General features: G+C 51.7%; 1 protein-coding gene across 1 annotated transcript; it reads left to right on the top strand.

Moving 5' to 3' along the window:
* Positions 1–9,616: 9,616 nt before the first annotated feature.
* Positions 9,617–13,942, top strand: LOC117002840 (toll-like receptor 13). Its single transcript, XM_033072321.2, has 2 exons — positions 9,617–9,626; positions 10,079–13,942. Exon 2 carries the CDS (start codon positions 10,101–10,103, stop codon positions 13,119–13,121), a length of 3,021 nt encoding a protein of 1,006 aa, XP_032928212.2. The 5' UTR covers positions 9,617–9,626; positions 10,079–10,100; the 3' UTR covers positions 13,122–13,942.
* Positions 13,943–19,890: the final 5,948 nt, after the last annotated feature.

Below are 19,890 nucleotides of genomic sequence, written 5' to 3'. Positions count from 1 at the left end.
ACCCACAGGAAGGGGGCGTGTTTTGGGTGAGGGCACCGGGGCTAGAAGGTCCCCAGGAAGGTCCTGGTGCCTAAGGGGTTCCATTTATAGTGGTGGTGGGCGGTTGCCTAGGGGGCAGCACATAGGGAGTTCGCTTTCTGAGCGGGTTCAGGGCTTTAGGGGCGGTGCTTAGAGGTGGTTTAAACGTGGATATGGCTGCCTGTGGGAGCAGGGTCTAGAAGCCCTTTGTTAACAGCAGTGCAGCCTGTGGGGCAGCGCCCCTATCCATGGGCGCAGCTCTGGGGCTGGGGCTTCAACAGGGTCCCCTCTATGGGGCAGGGCTCAGGGCCACACTTGGAGGGCCGGGGCTGGAGGGGGTTCTGGGCACTCCTGGGCTACTATTCCTGCTGCTGCTGCTCGGGACGCTGCGCCTGAGGGTGCAGGAGGGAGCCCAAAACGGCGCGGACAACCCCAACCCTGCCCTGCGACCCCCAGTCCCCTCCAACCTGCCCATCCCTGCCATCCTTGGGGTACCCTCTGAGCCGAGTCCAAACCTCAGGGACCCCAAATATCCCCACTAAAATCCCAGCCCAGTCCCCACCTGGTTTGGGATACCCTCAGTTTTAGGGTCCCCTCAGCCCTCTTTTTTCTCCAGATATGCTGGTGCTGGGCTTGGTGGAGAATATTTTTGTTACTGAACCTTCAAAGAAAGTTAACAACTCAAATTGTGGACGGGTCGGAAAATTGCTTTGACTAAAGCCCACTCGCTAACGACCCTATAAGCTGTAGTACAGTAATTTCATGACTATAAGGCGCAGCGGATCATAAGGTGCACCCCCCAGGAGTCGGCAAATTTTGCCACTTTATAGATTATATAAGGTGTACCAGACTATAAGGCGCACTTTTTTTTTGCAACGAGGATCTGGCCCCAGCGCCCCCCCTGCACGGTTGCTGGCCGAGGCTCCACCTCAACCCGGCAGCCATGGGCCCCGGGCCTGCCTGTACCCGGCAGGGCTGGGCTATGCCTGCCACTGCTTGGCCCCGCCTCCCTGGGGCTGGGGCATGCCCGCTGCTGCTTGGCCCCATCTGCCCCTGGCCGGGGCATGCCCGCTGCTGCTCCATGCCGGCTTCCTGGGGCTGGGGCATGCCCGCTGCCGCTCTGTGCTGGCTCCCCGGGGCCGGGCTATGCCCGCCGCTGCTCAGGCCCGCCTCCCTGGGGCATGCCCGCCGCTGCTCGGTCGCATCTGCCCCAGGCCAGGCTATGCCCACCGCCACTCTGCACCGACTCCCCAGGGCCGGGCTATGCCTGCTGCCACTCGACCCCGCCTCCCCGGGGCCGGGGCATGCCTTCCGGGGTGCCGCGGACCCCCGGGCCTGCCTGTACCCAGCAGTCATGGGGCCCCGGGCCCGCCTGTACCCGGTAGGAGGGGCGCTGCGGGCCCCCAGGCCTCCCTGCACCCGGAAGCCGTGGCTCCACGGCCCTGCCTCCACCCAGCAGCTGTGGCCCCACGGCCCCGCCTCCACCTGGCAGCCACGGCCCTGCTGGCTCCCCCCATGGCTTGCGGCTCACACTTCCGGGTTGGCAAATTTCCGAACTTTTGCCCACATATAAGGCACTCCGGACTATAAGGCGCACTTCTGGGTTCGGGCGAAAATTTTAGTCAAAAGGGTGCGCCTTATAGTCATGAAATTACTGTACCTCTAATGATGGGGAAATCACATTACAACCCCTAATTAAAGATGAAACCTTCAATGGTAGTCAGAGTCTGGAAAGTATTATTAAAACAGTGCAGTACACAACAGCCAAGACAGCAAACTTCCAGGAAAAGTACAGACTTATATGGGAATCAGAAATTGGATATGTTCAGAGAGTGCCTCTGGCAGGCAGTGATTGAATCATTTGTCTGAGGCACAGGCCCAAAGCTTCTGGGGCCAAAAGTATGTTTAATGGTGGGTGACCACAGAAAACTACGGTCGTCATCTCAGAGTGCCACCTATTGGGCAGGAGGTTGGATCAATCAGAGAGGAGTGATTTGCTTAAGATCGAGAACCCAACCATAGATCATGGGACTGAGAGTGTGGGTGACAGAAGGCAGCATGTTTGCAACTGATGAATGACAGATATCCCAGGACAGCCCTCACCTACATCACTGGTTATCCAAGTATGTGGCTCCCATGGTTAGAATTTTGCTGGATGTGATAAAACACTGTGGCAGAATTACAGGGATCACTTGAGGCAAGTGTTTACCCCACAGACAGAAAGACAAGGGAAAAGACCCTTAATGTGGGGAGAGAAATCTTAGGGTCTAATTAGCTATGGCAGAAGGATGGGTTTCACTGAACGATTAGTAACCAGAACAACAATCAGGAGGTGACAGATTTAGAGAAAAAAGGTACTATCACTCAGTCACACTCCTGTCTGAGATAGTGGCCAGTGATCATTTTAATATACTCCAGTCTCATAGAGGTTGCCAGTGTTTAGCTAATGTTTGCTATTGGCATTGCCATTGTGACAAATCACAGAATATTCTGAAAGGGATCCACAAGGATCATCAACTTCAGCTGTTAAGTGAATGGGCCATACAGAGATTGAACCAACAACTGTGGTGTTATGAGCACCACGCTCAGACCAACTGAGCCAATCTTGGGGTCTGGCTCATGAAAGACAGTTGTGGCTTATGGTTTATTATAGCCAGTTGAATGCCAATACCACATCTACAATCACTGCTGTACTAAACTTTATGGAACTGATAACTCAAATAAGGAGAGCACTCTACCCATGGAGGACAACTGAAAGTGCAGAAGACCCCCCTAAAAACATGGGAAGCAGCAACAGCAGTGGGCAAGCATTTAATAAAGTAGAAGTTGAGATTCCTCCTGAGTAATGTCAAGGCCTAACATCATTAAAAACCAAAAAAATATTCACTATTCAGCTCAACCACATTTAATATATGGAACAGAGAGATCCTGAGTGGATTCTGAGAGATTCATTAGTCAGAGTGATTAAAGAATTTGAGCTACTAAGAGATAACATGTCCAGGCTAATGCTGCTGAGACTCTTTGCAGAAATTATATCAGTAATTATTCTAGCACACTCCCATTGAAGATCAAGTTAACCATCAAAGGACAGTTTATCCTTCTTGCAGGAGCAATCACTACCAGAAGGAAGCAAATTTGGTTCATACATTAACACGTTAAACCCACAGAGTGGAGTCACTGCTTTTATTTATGCTAATAAGTATGGTAATTTAGTACATGCATTCTACATCACACATGCTTTTCAGTTGTAGGTGCAATTAATTGAATATGTCCAGGGATTTTACCCATTACCCAAATTAGATAACACTTCCAATATTATGTCCACTGACTGCTCCCACCAAAAAGGTGCCACGATAGAGAGCTCTTGGCTGGAGTCCATCATTCAAATGTGGATACCACCTCCAAAATTATATACGCCCAAGGATTACTCTCATACAAAAGCTACCAGGTCAGAATACTTTTGCTGATCTTTACCCCCTCCAAGGCAGCCTGTAATCTACACCTAAACCACTGGGGCTACATGCTTTCCTTCCCATGGTAAAGCACTCTCATTTTCTTTCGGGAGCCCTGTGCGTTGGAGGTAAAGGCCAGCAAGATCTGTCTGTCCACATTTCGTGTGGAAGCAATCCTTGGATGTATTCAGCACTGGAAGTGGTATCCAAAATTCAGTGGTGAACTCCTTAAAAATTATTGAAGCCCTTTAAAAGGGGAAGGAAAACACCTAGACCCAGAGTTCAAAATGCAGATTACATGCTGCCCCAAGGAGGTAGAATCCAGCAACAGTTTTCTGGCATGACACATACTGTGTGGGGGGGAGCAATCCTTGGATATATTTAATATTGGAATGTTGTATCCAAATAAGGTGGTGGACTCCTGAAGATTATTAAAGTGCTTTTCCATGGGAAGGAAGGAAGGGAACTACATAACCCACTGTTTCTTGTGCAGATATGTTTCCCAGGGCAGGTAAAGGCCACAAAGATGTTTCTGTTGTGGATATTTTGTGTTAGATAATCACTGGAAGTATTCCATATAGGAATGTGGCTCCAAATGCTGCAACTGTGCTCCTGAACGTGAATGACGTTACCTGTCCTTGGAATGGCAAACACATAATCCTGCTGGTGGTGTTCAGATGGCTGCAAAGTGAAGGTAAAAGACAGCAACAGCTTTCTGTTTTCACATTTTTTTTGTGTGGGAGCAATCCTTGACATTTAATATTGGAGCTTGGATCCAAATGTCAGAACTCTGGCCCTGAATGTGAACAACACTACCTTTCCCAGAAAAGTGAAACTCCCAGTCCTAATGTTGGTGCTACAGATGATCATCTGCCCAGTAGAGAGACATACCAGCCAGACCTTTCAGGCCTGGAGCCTTTGTTTGGGAGCAATCCTTGGACACAGTCAGTATCGGAGGTGGTATACAAAATTGTTTGAATCCTGAAATGGAATGTCAATGCTTTTACATGGGAAGGAAAGCAGCTAGCCATAGATGATAAAGCGGAGAGGGGATGAAAATGCCAGCAACTTTTCTGCCCTAGTCTGGTGTATTCAGTCTTAGATGTATTCAATACTCGAACTTGGCTCCAAATGCTGGAACTAGGTTCTTCAATGTGAATGACAGTACCTATTCTTGTGAAGAGAAACATCTTGTCTGACAGATGGGGCTGCAGATGATCATCTACCAGGTGGAGGTGAAGGCCAGCAAAATATTTTTGTCCTAAAACACTGTGACTAGTGATTTATTTTCCAAAGAAAAGCAGTGCTCTTCCCTTTCAGGAGCACATGTGAGAAATTTGGAAATCACCTCTACTAATGTCATAATTGATAAAAGATTCGTGTTAATCATAAAAGTATTGGAGTTTGTATAAACCAGAATACTAAGGTCTAAAGTGAAGCATAGACACTTAATAGAGAAAAAAAAAATGTAATTAAATAATTCTGTTTTAAATCCACGTTATGAATATTACAGTAAATTCACGAATACAAGCCGCACTGAGTATAAGCCGCATCTCTGGGTGTTGGCAAATATTTCGGTTTTTGTCCATAAATAAGCTGCACCCGAATATAAGCCGCTCTGTCGTTTGCAGCGAGGACCCGCATGCAATTAGTAACAGAACTGCGGGAGGGCGGGGTTTACTGGCTGAGCTAAGGCTGTGCAGGCTCGGCCCGCTAGGGGCTGCTGACGGGGCCAGGTGGCCCAGCCCGGTGCTGCCGCTCGGGGCCGGCCGCCGCTGCCACTGGGTTCGTTGTCCTCCTTCCAAAGTTCCAGCCACGCAGTTCCAGAGCAGTTGGCCACCATCCCCGAGTCAGTGCAGAGGCAGAGTGTTGGCCACTTTTCTCATTCAGCCATATCCAAAAACAGCTAGATGGCTTTAAGCTTTAAGCTTTGTAGATCCGACTGGCTCCACCTTGCCCTTCAGTAGCCTCCATGTCATGTAGGACTCCATACAGCAGCTTTCCATTTTTGATGCATCCCTACAATATGGCAGGAACCATCAGTAAAGAGAGAGTGAGAGTGCTTTTCATTTTCTGGTAGCCAGGCCTCCTTAGCATGTGCCACCTTCATTGTGCCATTCTTCTGATGATAAACTGAAATTTTTGCCTCTGGGCCAGTTCGTAATAACTTCCAAGATTCCTTTCCCTTTGAACATCCAGTCCAGCACCGGCAGTCAGGTGCCAGTGGAAGCTGTGCTTTTTGGTGCCAGTCACTTCTGAAACAGATGGAACCTCCTCATAAGCTGCCAGTACCTGCAGTGTGGTATAGGGGTATAGCTGGCCTCAGCTCCTTTGTATCCCAGACTCAAGAGCCATACGGTGGTCCTCAAACTTCCCCATGTTCCTTCTGCAAGAGGCTCCAGGATGAACCATTCTCCCTGGCTGCAGTGTGGAGCTCATTTTCCATACCTTGTCCTGTCCTGACTGCTCACATGACTGCTGTAAGAACAATCTCATCTTTAATTTGTTCAAAACCTTGTTGCTGTTAAGGACTCTACTTGAAATCAATCTTCTTGCATATCACATGATAGAGAGGGTTTACAATCTGACTGTAACCTTGAATATGCATTCTCCAAAATACCACAGTGCGAGGAAAGCCTGTGTTCCCTTCCTGTTGGTCAGTGGGGACATGGCTGCTATTTTGTAGACCACATCCACTGGAACCTGACAATGTCCATCTTGCTATTTTACTTCTAAAAACAGAATTTCTTGGGCAGGTCCCTTGACGTTACTCTGTTTTATGGCAAAATCAGACTTCAGGAGAAGCTGGATTATCTTCTCCCTTTTCTCAAAAGCTTCCTCTGCTGTGGCACCATTTTGCTGCCTTGGACTCCAGCGCATACTGAAGTTCCAACAAAGGCAGTATTCAGTAATGATGTGACTTCATTCAGCCGATGACAGTTCACTGTCCGTGTCCACTTCAGGAGAGAAGACAAAGGATTCTGCATGATTCAATGTGAATCAAGCAAAAGCCATTTGTTGTGTCTCTAGATACAGTTTATAGTTACTTCTTATCTTGGATTACACAGTCACGCATTATTTAATTCACAGCTCTGCTTTGTCCACACATCTTTTCATTGGTGGGTCTATATTATCCACAAGGCAAGCACGTATCTATTTCTTAATATAATTGGTTGATACCATAGGCATCATTTTACTCAGGTTGACACCCCTATGACCATCAGCGACTTTCTGCTTCTTCTTTCTTCTTGCAACATCAGCCTTTTAAGCCACAGAGATTACCTATTTCAGAAGGTTTAGGTTGGTTCATTTACTACATGTCCATTTTCCTGTAAATATGATCCTACATCCACTCTCCACAGGATTCAGATAGGGGCCATATGGGGTTATTGAGGGGTGAGCACGTCTTGCTAAGCACGCCAGCTCTCCAGTTCATAGATCTCACAGATAGGATCCTAAAGTCACAGTTGGTGCCATGTTGCCAATGGGACACTGTTGGGCCAGCCATCAGTACCTGCTGTTCTTCAACCCTCAGCAGTCCCACAGCAGAAGGGTCCTCTGAAAGACCAAGCAAGAGATTCAGCTGTCTTAATTTCTTCTGTTTCCACAGCAGCTCTCCCAAAGCCCAATGATGTCTTTTTGGGTCCTTGAACTATCTCCCCTGAAGTGATCTATGCCAAGGATACACGGAGACTCTAGGTCAGCGACAATGGAATTTTTCTGCCACTCATGCCCGGTCAGGAGCACTCCAGCTTCCAGTATAGTCCCTGTTGGGATCCCCCGTCATCCCCAAACCAGAGATGGATTCTGCCCCTGCATGATGGCATCAGGGTACATTGTGCGCCCACGTCAACTAAAACCTTGTGCTCCTGTGGCTCTGCTGTGCCAGGCCATGGATCCACACAGTCCAACAGACCTCAGTATCCTTTTCCCACACCTGGCTGGAGCCAGTGCCCCACTAGCTCTGATCATGGCACTCGTTGCTCACTTCTTGTAAAAATGATCTGGAGATCCCTTCCAGAGGGTCAGAAGTAAGATCAGCTCTTCAACTCTGCCAGAGGACTTGCCCAGTGGAAACTGAGTGGCATTTTTCTTTGAAGAGTTTTCTGCCTGACACCCTTGTGAGATCCTCATGAGACCTCCATGAGAGACCCTTTTGTGAGAAACCTCAGGTGCCCTCCAGCTACCCTGCAAGACTCAGCAGAGGGCATAAGACCCCTGGAAGGGCAGGTAGAAGTAGTGGTACTCAAGGACAATAGTGACAGTGACAGCATTGCAGAACCAGCCAAAGGCCCTGAACTGCAACACAATGCGCCCATGCCCAGCAGGTGACTTGTAGGGGTATACCACCTAACTGGGGTCAAAAACCTGCTTCTCCCCCCAAAGATAAACCCTACAAAGCCAAACACTGTCCAAATACCCTGTATCCCTCCAAATGCCCAAATTCCCCAAATACAGCTAGGCACAGGGATCTCACCTGGACCTCATAAAGCACCTGATGGGGGTCAAAGAACTGACCCCCCCCCCAAAAAAAGTACCTCCCCGTGGTCAAATAACTGCCCCTGCATCCCAAAATACCCCCCAAATATCCACATACCTTTCCTAAACTGCACAAATACATGTGGGTGTGGGGGTCTCACCTGGGCCTTGTAGGTGAGCATGGTGATGTGGGCAATCCTCTACAGGGTCATGTACACATAGAGCTGGATGGAGCTTCCCAGTCTGATGTGGCCCCTGAGAGCACCCACCCCGTGGGCGCCCCATAGAGACGTCCAAACCTACCCCACAGACCCCCACAAAGGCTCTATTGTTGTTGTGTGTTTCTTGTTAATGCTATGTTCTATTATTGCCCAAGCTAATGGTTTAGTCCAAAATTATACCCTCCCACCCACTTTGTCAATCTATCCTGAATCACCCGTCAATCCTGCTTTGTGCCAGCCTCCTGCTTGGAATTTCCCTTTGGAAATCCCCTAAAACTCAAGGTCTCATTAGTCCCGTTTCCCCCCCACCTCCCTCATTAGACAATGTTTTTGTGTACCCTACCCTTAACCCCTCCCCAGAATTTCTCCGATTTGCTAAGAATTTGTACCTTCCCCTTGGACCTCCCCCATATTTAAGTTGTTGTACCCCTCCATTTTTGTCTTTTGTCGCCTGGGTTCCCCAAAGTAATAAGTCATTTTTATCCTATGCAAAAGACTTCCCCCTCCCCCTTGGCTCCTTGGAATGAAATCTGACAGCCAGAAAGGCCATGGAGCTATAGCTCTAGCCACATCTAAGGCCTGCTCTTCCCAGGGTGGAACTCTGTCTGAGCACGGGACCGTAGTGGCAGAGTACAGCTCTGGCCATTGCGTCACTCTACAGAACCCCTGACTGCCCCAGAGCTGCCCCTGTGCCTCCCAGCCACCTCCCCATACCCCCCGTGGTACCTGTGATAGAAAAGCACTTGTGCAGCAGGATGAGCATGAAGAGGAAAATGAGGAAGCTGAGGGGGGAGGCGTGGGGGAGTGGCTGGCATGGGGGCAGGGGGAAGGCTGGGCACCCCCCTTCATCATACTCCCCACAGCAGAGTCTGTGCACCCCCGTAACTCCTGTACTCCCCCAAGCCCCCCAGCACTTCCCATGACTTCAAAGTGCCCCAGTGCAGCCCAGTGCAGCCCTTTACAGCCCAGTGCAGCCCATTCCAGCCCAGTACAACCCAGTGTAGCCCACTAGTACCCAGTACAGTCTAGTGTAACTCAGTACAACCCAGCAGAGCCCAGTATAGACCAATATAGTCCAGTATAGCCCAGTATAAGAGAGTATAACCTGGTACAGCCCACTATTTCCCGCAAAGGAACTGAGACGAAGTGGTTCAGTCTGAGGAAGGGGAAGAAGAACAAAGAGCAGCACGTGGCAGCAGGGGGATGGGGGGTGGGAGGGGAACAGTCTTGGGTGTCCTAGTGACCCCCAGACTCCAGGGGGGCACACCGGGGTGGGGTGATCCAGCTGTGTAGCCTCATACCCCTGTCACCTCCCCGGGGACCCCTAAATCTGTCAGGTCAGTGGCCTTCCCCACCCACGTCACAGGCAGGTGGGTGGGGCAGTGATGACAAAAAGCAGTAACTGAAACTTCCCTTTTCTAACCCCAAAATCACCCAAAGCGGAGGCAGTGGCACGGTGGGAACTTGATGGGGAGTGGGGGGTCCCCAAAATCCCTGAGGACTGGGGGATGAAGCGTCCTTGGGGTGTGCGGAGGTTCTTTGGCCCTGAGGGAGGTCCCTGGGCCCTGATGGGAGTCCCTGGGGTATGTCTCCTGGGTTATGGATGGGGGGTTCTCTGCGCCTTGAAGGGAATATCTGGCGTGTGTGTGTGTGGGTCCCTAGATATGGATGAGGAGTTCTTGGACCCTGAGTGGGGATCCTGGGGGTCTGGTGGGCTCTGGTGTGTGGATGAGGGGTCCCTGGGCCCTGAGTGGGGTCTTTGGGATGGTGGTGGGGTCCCTGGGTTGTGAGGGGGATCCCTATGGTGGTGGGGATCCCTGAGCCCCAAGAGTGGTCCCTGGGTGTTGAGGGAGGTCTCTGCAGTACCGAGGACACGCCTCATCTCACTCTCTCCCCTGCTGCATCTAGGATCTCCCCAGGGTATGTCAGGATGTGCACCCCACTGCTGGTGACCCTGGTGACAGTGGTGTTGGTGCCAGCAGGGGTCTCTCCGTATGGCTTCCGCAACTGCATCCAGGCACCACGGGACCCTGGGCTGTTCCGCTGCATCCGGCGCTTCCTGAGCAATGTGGGGGCTGCAGTGGGTGACCTCCCCTCCACTGCCACATCCCTCAACCTCTCTGTCAACACCTTGCGCCAGGTGCCCCCCCATGCCTTTGCCCACCTGCCACGTCTCTACACCCTTGATCTGAGCTGTAACCAGCTGGAACTGCTGGCTCCGAAGGCTTTCTGGGGACTGTCAGCACTAGCCCACCTAGACCTGGCCCACAACAACATGTCAGTGCTGGCCGCAGGTGTGTTCACCCAGCTGGGCAACCTGAGCACACTGCGGCTGGACCACAATCCACTACAGAAGGTGGACCCTGGGGCTTTCCAGACACTGGCAGCACTCAGCACGCTCCGGCTGCGGGGTGGCCGGCTCAGCGCGCTGGAGCCTGTGGCTGCGGCTGTGAAGAATCTGACACACTTGGACCTTCTTGACCTGTGTGGCAACATGCTGTCTACGCTCGGCCCAGGGCTGCCACCCACGCTGAGGGTCCTGCACCTCTGCAACAACTCCCTGGGAACTCTTTCAGGGGCCACCCCTGGGGTGATTCCCCCAGGGCTGCGTGAGCTTGACCTGTCCTACAACAACATCTCGGACCCTGAGCTGCTCGCTCGCCTGTGCCTGCACAACCTGACATACCTGCACCTGGCTGGCAACCCGCTGAACGTGGTGCAGGTGCTGCGCACGGCTGGAGTCTCCCCACGCCATGTGGATGTGTCAGGGCTGCAGGTGGGCATAGAGGACTTGAAATACCTGTGCCAGCAGCTGACAGGGCCACTGCTGCAGAGGCTGCAGCTGCAGCGTTTGGAGCTCAAAGCAATGCCCAACGGGTCTCTGGCCAGCTGTCCAGAGCTGGGTGCCCTGGACGTGTCTGGTAACCGGTTGCGGTACTTGGGCTGCATAGGGCGGCTGCTGAACGAGGCACAGCGTGCAACACTGGGCGAGCTAGTGGCTGAGCACAACTTGCTGCAGCGGCTGCCATCATGCAAAGGGACCCCGGTTCTGCACCAGCTGCACAATGTGTCCCTACGCTTCAACCGCATCCTAGTAGCTGGTGCAGGTGCCTTTGACAACACACCAGCGCTGCGGCAGCTGCGGCTGGATGTGAACGGGCTGGCACGGCTGCACCGTGCAGCACTGCGTGGACTCCGTGACCTGCGGCACCTGCGCCTCGACAACAACCTGCTCACTGACCTCCTGCCCGGCTCCTTTGCTGACCTGCAGCAGCTGGAAGACCTCAACCTGCGCAACAACCGTGTGGCCGTGCTCTTCCCTGGTGCCTTCAAGGGGCTTGACCACCTGAAGATCCTTGACCTGGGTGGGAACAACCTGCGATATTTGGCACCCAAGGCATTCCAGGGTCTCCTGCAGCTGAGCCGACTCTACCTGGATCGCAACCGGCTGCTGGAGGTGAGAGCAGACACATTCCAGCTGGTGCAGGGGACACTGGGTGTGCTGGACCTGAGTGCCAATGAGCTGCACTACCCGAGCCGACACCTGCAGCAGCTGCCACCTTTTCGCTACCTGCACAACCTCTATGACCTGAAGTTGCAGGCACAGCAGCCATATGGGATGCATGTGGTCCCACAGCATTTCTTCCAGGGCCTCACTGCCTTGCGCTCACTCTACCTGTCACAGAACTCGCTCTCGGCTATCCCCGCCGATGCCTTTGATGACCTGGCACAGCTGCAGTACTTGACGCTAGCTGACAGCAATGGCGGGATGGGCCACCTGCCTGCCGGCATCTTCAAGAACCTGAGCAAACTGCGCAGCCTGAACCTGGAGAGTGCAGGACTGCGCAGCCTTGGCCCTGAGGTCTTCGGCAACCTGACGCAACTGAAGGAGCTGCGCCTGGCCAAGAATGAGCTGCGTGCACTGGATGTGACTCTAGCCACAAGCCTCCCTGCCCTGCGCTATCTGGATCTGCGCAAGTGCCCCCTGAGTTGCAGCTGTGCCAATGCCTGGCTGCCTGGCTGGCTGGCACGTGGGCCTGTGCAGGTGGTCTACCTGTATAACTACACTTGTGGTGAGATGGGTGGGGCCTCTGTGTACCTGCACTGCTTTGACACACATGTGTGCTACCTGGACATGGGGCGGTACCTGTTTGCAGGGACGGCACCGGCTGTGCTGCTGCTGCTGGTGCTGCCCCTGCTGCACCACCGTGGGTACTGGCGGCTGCGCTACCAGCTGTTCCTGCTGCGTGCATGGGCGCGTGGGCGCTGGCGGCGGGAGCAGCGGCGCTACACCTACGACACTTTCGTGTCCTACAACTCTGGGGATGAGCGGTGGGTGCTGGAAGAGCTGGTGCCTGAGCTGGAGCGCGGAGCCCTGCGACTCTGCCTGCACCACCGTGACTTTTGCCCCGGCCGTGCCATAGTGGACAACATTGTGGACGCTGTGTACAACAGCCGGCACACAGTGTGTGTGGTGAGCCGTGGGTACCTGCGCAGCGAGTGGTGCTCACTGGAGATCCAGATGGCCAGCTATCGCCTCTTTGATGAGCTGCGTGATGTCCTTGTCCTCATCTTCCTTGAGGACATTCCTGAGGCCGAGCTCTCAGCCTTCCACCGCATGCGCCATGTGCTGCTGCGGCGCACACACCTACGCTGGCCCCCTGAGCCCCCTGCGCGGCCCCTCTTCTGGGCAAAGCTCAGGTGTGCCCTGAGTGGGGGGGAGGAGGAGGACAGGGAGAGGGAGGGCAGGGAGGAAGGGTGCCCTGGCATATCTGGGATCCCTGGGGAAGTTCTCCCTCAGGAAAGCCACCTTCTGCCCCAAAATCACCATTTTTTATCTAGGGAATGTGCCCTGTGGAGTGGGAATGATGGCAGCAATGAGGAAGAGGAGAAGGAGGAGAGGAGGATGGGGGGTAGGGAGGGAGGCTGCCCTGACAGGGCTGCCCTGTGAAAGTTTCCCCTCGGAAAAGCAGTTTTCTGCTCCAAAATTATCGGCTTTTCTCTTGGGAATATGCTCTGGACAGTGGAGGAGAAGGTGGGGGAGGAAGATTGTGGGGATAGAGAGCAGCTGCTCTAGAGTGACCTCACCCTGGTGTAATGGGGATTTCCGGGGACATTCACAATAAAAAAAAAAGTGGTTTTGTCCCAAAATCCCTGGTTATCCTCTGAGAAACATGCAGTTGGGATGATGGTAATGAGGAAAAGGGGAAGGAAAAGGAGGAAAAGAGGGGGGAAAGATGGACCTCAGTGTTCAGATGCAGCAAATGCTTCATCACTCAGTTCCTTTTCCTGGCATGTGGGAACTGCAGCTCTTGCACATCTGGCTCTTCCTGGGCACACGCTGCCTCACCTCAATTGGCTGCTTCTGCCCATAGTGGCCCCCCCAGGGCTAGGAAATTCTGGTGACATGTGGGAGGCTTCCACCAATCCATCCTGCCACAGCAGGCACCATCCTGCCCCCCAGCTCAGCAGCTCCTGAGCCCTGGGCAGGTCCCTGCCTTGCTCCCTCCTGATCCTTGCCAGCAGCAGGATGTACCTGGCTTGGCTGGTGAACTGGGGTGTGCTGCAGGTGTCCGGGCTCAGGCCCGTGGTCACAGGTCTGTGGCAGGTACCGCCCAGGGAAGTCATTCCTCAAGTGCATCAGCTGTTGTCCTAGGGTGTCCTAGGATGGGATGTGCCTGCTCTGTCCCAAGACACTGAAGCACCACTCAGCTCTCGACCCTGAGGTGCTTGGGGATATCCCTCCGGGGCCCATCCCTGCACAGCCAGAGCCCTGCAGTGCCAGGTTGGGAACAGCCTTCCCTTCCTTACCTCTGGCCAGCAGGCCCATGATGCTGTCGAGGGCCAGCACGGAGCAATTGATGTTCCTCTCCCCAGTCCTTGGTGACCCAGGCTCACTCCAAGCCTGCTGGGTCAGTCAGGCTCACCTTGGCCACACGCAGATTCCCAGCAAAACCAACAGCGAGATCAGTCCTGCTGCTTCACCTACATCTGTGAGGACAGAGATGGTTGAAGCTACAGCTCCACATGCCCCTGGAGAGGCTGGTGTCTCCCATGGAATGGGTCAGTGGATCACACTGGAAGATGAGGCAGGAGTGTGAGAGGAACTTGGCACACTGTGAGGATGAGCCAAACAGCTGGAGATGACACAAGGAGCAAAGCCAGGGAAAGGATCTGGTAGGAAGGGACAGAGTTATGGAAAAGAATGAGCAACTCCCATGTTTAGTGGTGGAGAATGATACAGCTGGTCGGGTTTCCAAAGGCCTGGAAAAGCATCCAGACACCTGGATTACTCCCCTGCAAGTAGCAACAGGGGTGAAGCACTAGGTTGAGGCTGAAGTGATAGCCTGAGCCTCCACCTGCCCAGGCACCTGTGACAGCTCTGCAAATTCAAGGAAGTACATGGGTGGAATTGAAATCGACTGGTAAGTTTGCAACCAAGAAACTGGGGAGTACTTTGACAGAGTCTTGGGGCGTGTAATTCCTGGCTCAGTACTGAGTGGGACAGCCCTGGGATGTTGATCTCAGCAGCTTCATAGCTTTATTTCCAGCACTGATTGGAGCAATACCACAGCCATCAGCACTCACCTGGAGGATGGCATGGGAGTGGGAGGAGGTGGTGTTGGCCTTGGTGTGATGCTGCACTGGTTTTTATTGCTCTTGACCAACATCTCCAGGACGTGCTCTGGTGATGTGGGCTGGGAGAGAATGGGCACAAAAATGAGCACATCAGATGCAGTACCCAGACACCCCAGCACAAACAGCCCCAGGCACTCAGGCTGAGGCATCCTGCATCTCTGCAGGCCCTGTGACAACTTGGGGTCACATCCCCTGCCAGCCAGGAGCAGTGCAGGTGGCATTCTGGGATTTCACACAGCCGGTGTCCCCAGGACAGGAGAGAGAGGAGTGGAGGGGGAGAGGAGGGAAGAGGAGCTTCCTGCAGCAGCTCCTGTGCCAGAGGTTACTCCCAGGCTAGGCTGGGATGAGGCAAAGCTCATCACCCTCCCTGCTCCCCTTTAGGACAATTTTTCCCCCTATTTCAGCCTCTTCAATGCAGCAGAGGAAAAAGAAGTTGCCAAACCAGCACTGCAGAGATCACTCTTGAACCTTCCTCGAACAAGCTGACAGTCCCATTCCCACATCTCTCCCCATGAGGTGTTTCTGCTACCAGACCTTCTCATTCCTCTTGTTTGCATCCATCTTCCAACACCCCTTTGAAGCCTCCCCACCAGTATGGCCATCCTAGTTTCAGCCAGGATGGAGTTGTTAAAACTGAGTTAATTTTTTTTTTTGCAGTAGCTGAGGGGTGCCCCGATGCTGTGGGCATTTCTAGGAGGTTATTCAATACCATCTTATTTGCCAGGGGTAAGGGAAAAGGACTTTCTCCCTCCTTCTGTGAATAGAAAGTGTGGCAGGTGAAACAGTCAGTGTTGTCACAGACTTTCTATGTAGATTCTTTGTCTTACACTTTCTGTCATTAATATTGTTTCTGTTACTGTTTTCTTTGGTGCGAAGGTCTGTTGGAGTCTGGCAGCTGATAGCCCTGGGGCTGCGGTCTCCACTCAGAAGGTACTAAGCTCTGTGAATGTCCTCAGTCCTGAATTGTCACTTTATCTTATCAGCGAGCAGTATAGGGCCTCAGTAAGGGCCCCATTCAGGGTGTTGTGGTCTTCTCTGCAGTTTTTCTAATATAGTTTTAGTATAATAGGCAAAAGTCTTTCATGAAGATGTTTAAGTCATTAAACTTTAATATTTCAGTCTCTGACACACAGCAATCCAGGATCGCAACTGGGCCAAGACTTGGTTGCCAAAATTTACAAGTGGGTCCATTGATGATGCTGTGGTAACTGGCCCTCAGAATGAAACCTCAAATGGTTGCCATGGCAATAGGATCTGCTACAGGCCTCAGGTCATGCCCATGGCAACAACTTGTAGCAATGGATCTCTATAGAGCTGCTCCAGGACTGGTGTCAGCCATGGATCCTGGTGATGGGTCTGGAGTGACAGGATGAGAGAGAATGGCTTCCCACTGATAGAGAGCAGGTTTAGAGCAGCATCTAGAATAAAATTTTCACTGTGAGGGTAGTGAGGCCCTGGCACAGCTGTGGCTGCCCAAATACTGGAAGTGTCCAAGGCCAGTTTGGACAGGGCTTGTGGCAACCTCGTCTAGTGAAATGTGTCCCTGGCAGGAGGGTTGGAAGTAGAGACTCTTTAAGGTCCCTTCCAAGTCAAACTGTTCTGTGATTCTATGATTCTATGACTCTAGGATTCTATGATTCTATGAGTGGTGTGTGATGTGATAATTGGGAGTGTTTTGGGCAGAGCAACCACAAAATTACAGTTTTCCTCTGTGGGCACATATGTGTCCATGTGCCATAAAACAAGCTGGTGTGGGAAAATGACTGGCCTGGTTAAAGAGAGAACTGAGGCAGGAACTCAGGGCAAAAAAGAACATGTGTCACCTCTGGAAGGAGAGGCAAAAAATCTAGAGGATTACAAGGATGTTGTGAGGTGATAAAGCGAGAAAATTAATAGGGCCAAACCCAAAGTGGGACTTAATTTGGCCAGTGCGATTAAAATTAACAAGAAAAGTTTCTGTAAATCCCTTGGCAGTAAAAGAGGGCTCAGGAAAGTCTCCATCCTTTGCTGGGTGCAGAGGGCACTGCTGTGTCAGGGAGGAGGAAAAGGCTCAGTCTTTAATACCAAACCCATTTGTCCTGAGGATGCTCAGTTCCCAGGGCTGGAGGTTGGTGACAGTGAAGCCCCTGAAATCCAGGAGGAAACAGTCAGTGACCTGCTCCGCCAATGAGGCACACACACAAGTCCCTGGGCACAAATGAGATGCACCTGAAGGAGCTGGAGAATGAGCTGGCCAAGCCTATTTCATTCATTTCTCAGCAGCTCTGGTAAGCTGAAGGAGTTTCTGTTGACTGGAAAGCAAATGTGATGTCCATCTATGAGATGGATTAGAAGGAGGATTCAGGGAACTACAGGCCTGTCAGCCTAACCTCTGTACTGGGGAAGGCCATGGAGCAGATCCTGAGTGCTATCCTACAACATGTGCAAGACAAAGGCAGGTCCTTCTGTGACAGAATGACTCATTCAGTAGATGAGGGAAAGGCTGTGGATGTGTGTTTCTAGACATCAGTAAAGCCTTTGACACTGGAGAAGCTGGCTGCTCATGGATTGGACAGGGAAACTGTTTGCTGGATGAAAAACTGGCTGATGCACAAGCCCAGACAGTGGTGGAAAATGGAACTAAATCCACTTGGGGCCGGTGTAGCAGGACATGTTCCCTACCACAAGAGCTTGCTAATTGGTGAAATAAATCACTAGACATTGCTTGTCTCATGGTTATTCAGGTGCCATGGAAGTGACATTTCTAGCTGACAATAAACAATAAACATCTTGCTGTGGAAACAAGAGATTGTGGAAAGATAAGCTGGAATTTCTGACAGACACTTTACTTCACAATCTACTTTAAGCTACACCAAACCTACATCAAACTTTCACAAAGCAGAAGTCTTCTGCACATTCCCTGGAAATGTGTTGGGCTTTTCCCCAAAAGCTGGGATGCTGGTTTTGTGGTTACTCTCTTGAGGGTTGAGTGAAAGGACTCTGTGCACACTCTTGCTAGTCCAGTGGTAAGTTACATTGACTCCTAATCTATACTATTTCTTTCCTAGCTTTAATATAGATACCTTAATGTTGTGTTCTGTCTTATGTGATGTACTAGTAGTTCTGGAGTTTTATACTATGTAGTAAGTAACTCTGTTCAAGACCTTTTGGCTGTTATCTCCTGTCTATTCAATAAATAACTCATTTTATAATAGACTAGATGTGCCACTCTTAGAACTTGCGAGCCACAGTGGTTTAAGTGCAGGCCATTTAATTCTAGCTGTATTCAAAAGTCTTAGCCTAAGACAGGGCTTGTCTGAAGCTCCCACTCTATCCACAACATCTGATTACTTGTGGGTAACCAACCCCAGGGATCAGTGCTGGGGCCAGTCCTGTTTAACATCTTTATTGATGATCTGGATGAGGGGATCAAGCGGAAGTCACACTAAGTTCACAAATGAAACCAATTTGTGTGGGAGGGTGGATCTGCTGGAGGGCAGAAAGGTTCTGCAGAAGGATCAGGATGAGCTGGATTGATGGGCTGAGGACTGTGGTGTGAGGGTCAACAAGGCCAAGTGCCGCGTCCTGCCCTTGGGTCACAATAACCCCATGGAATGCTCCAGGCTGTGGAAAGAGTGGCTTGAGAGCTGCTCAGCAGGAAGGAACTTGGGAGTTCTGGTTGACAGCCATCTGGATTTGAGCCAGCTGGATTTTTTTTTGCCAAGTGGGCAAGAAGGACAGTGGCAGCTGGCCTGGATCAACCACAGTATGGCCAGCAGGACCAGGGCAGTGATTGTCCCTCTGAACTGGGCACTACTGAGGCGCCACCTCAAGTCCTGTGTCCAGTTTTGGCAAGAAATTCTGCAAGACAGACATTGATGAGCTGGAGCAAGTCCGGAGAAGGCAGTGGAGCTGGGGAAGGGTCACAGAAACGCTTCTTGCCAGGAGCACCTAGGGGAATTGGGGTTCTTTAGTTTGGAGAAGGCAAAAAAGAAATTTTAGTCAGGTGGTCTTCAGCCTCTTCTGCCCTGTTTTAAGTGACAGAATGAGAGGAAATGGCTTTAAGGTGGGGCCAGGGGAGGTTCAGATCAGATATTAGAAAACAATTTTACTATTAGAGTGTTCAGTCATTGGAAAAATTTGCCCAAGGAGGCAGTAGAGTTCAAGGGGTGCCTGAATGTGGCACTTGGGGTTATGGTTTAGGGGTGATTATGGTGGTGTTGCGTTGACTGTTGGACTAGATTATCTTGAAGGTCTTTTCCCACCTTAATGATTCAGTGATTCTGTGATTGTCTGACCTGCCACCACTGCCTCGAGCTTTGTGTTCTGGGGATGTTTCCTCATTAGCGTCCCTCAGTGGGAGCCATGAGCACTACAAGAAACTTCACAGTTTGAATCTGACTTTAGCTTCTCAAGAGGTTTCTCCAACTGTCCTCAGGGTCTAAGGTGCAAGGATGTCTTAGGTTAACTCAATTTGGCTTTAAGTGGGGATGGAGGAAGCCACAGAGGCTGCTTCTGAGAGAGAAGCTCCTCAAAGCTTTTACTATGTCCAGCAGAATCAATCCCTAAAGATTCTGACAATTGACATTTGGCTGGCCCAATTAGGGAAGTAAGCAATACCTCTGTGATGACATATTTAAGAAGAAAAAAACGTGCACAATTTCTCTTTCTTCTCCACCTCCGAGGGTGGTGAGGAAGCTGCTGGGCCCCTTTCCTGCATGGCTGTTGGGGGTCATGGTGCTTGGGGATCATTCTGAAGCCATGAGCAACCATATGGCCGAGACTGTGAGGCCACCAGCCCCTGCCCAGCCGGGCCAGCACCAGGAGCGCCCATGCTGCCAGGTGGCATGGCCGGGGCAGCACCATATGGCTGCTGCCATCTCGGCATGGCTCACAATGAACTTTACTTGCTTACCCGCTTTTTAGCCAGCCATGCTGCAGACAGAAGGACAGAAGCAGTGGCAGCAGTTTTTTCCTTTTCAGCACCCCGCATGAAGAGAGGCACTGAGTGGAGCCAGTGGCCAGTGCAGCTTGCGTGATGCCGGTGGGGACCACATGACCAGCGGTGAGAGGCAAGGCAAGCAATTCCCTGATGTGGAACC

The sequence above is a fragment of the Catharus ustulatus genome, chromosome 14 (genome assembly GCF_009819885.2).
Source record: "Catharus ustulatus isolate bCatUst1 chromosome 14, bCatUst1.pri.v2, whole genome shotgun sequence".
Classification (NCBI taxonomy): Eukaryota; Metazoa; Chordata; class Aves; order Passeriformes; family Turdidae; genus Catharus; species Catharus ustulatus.
Note: the sequence above shows the minus strand (reverse complement) of the source record. Positions and strands in the feature narration are given on the sequence as shown.

Excerpts from the sequence above, each read along its gene's own strand:
- LOC117002840 (XM_033072321.2), top strand. The coding sequence starts at position 10,101 with ATGTGCACCCCACTGCTGGTGACCCTGGTGACAGTGGTGTTGGTGCCA.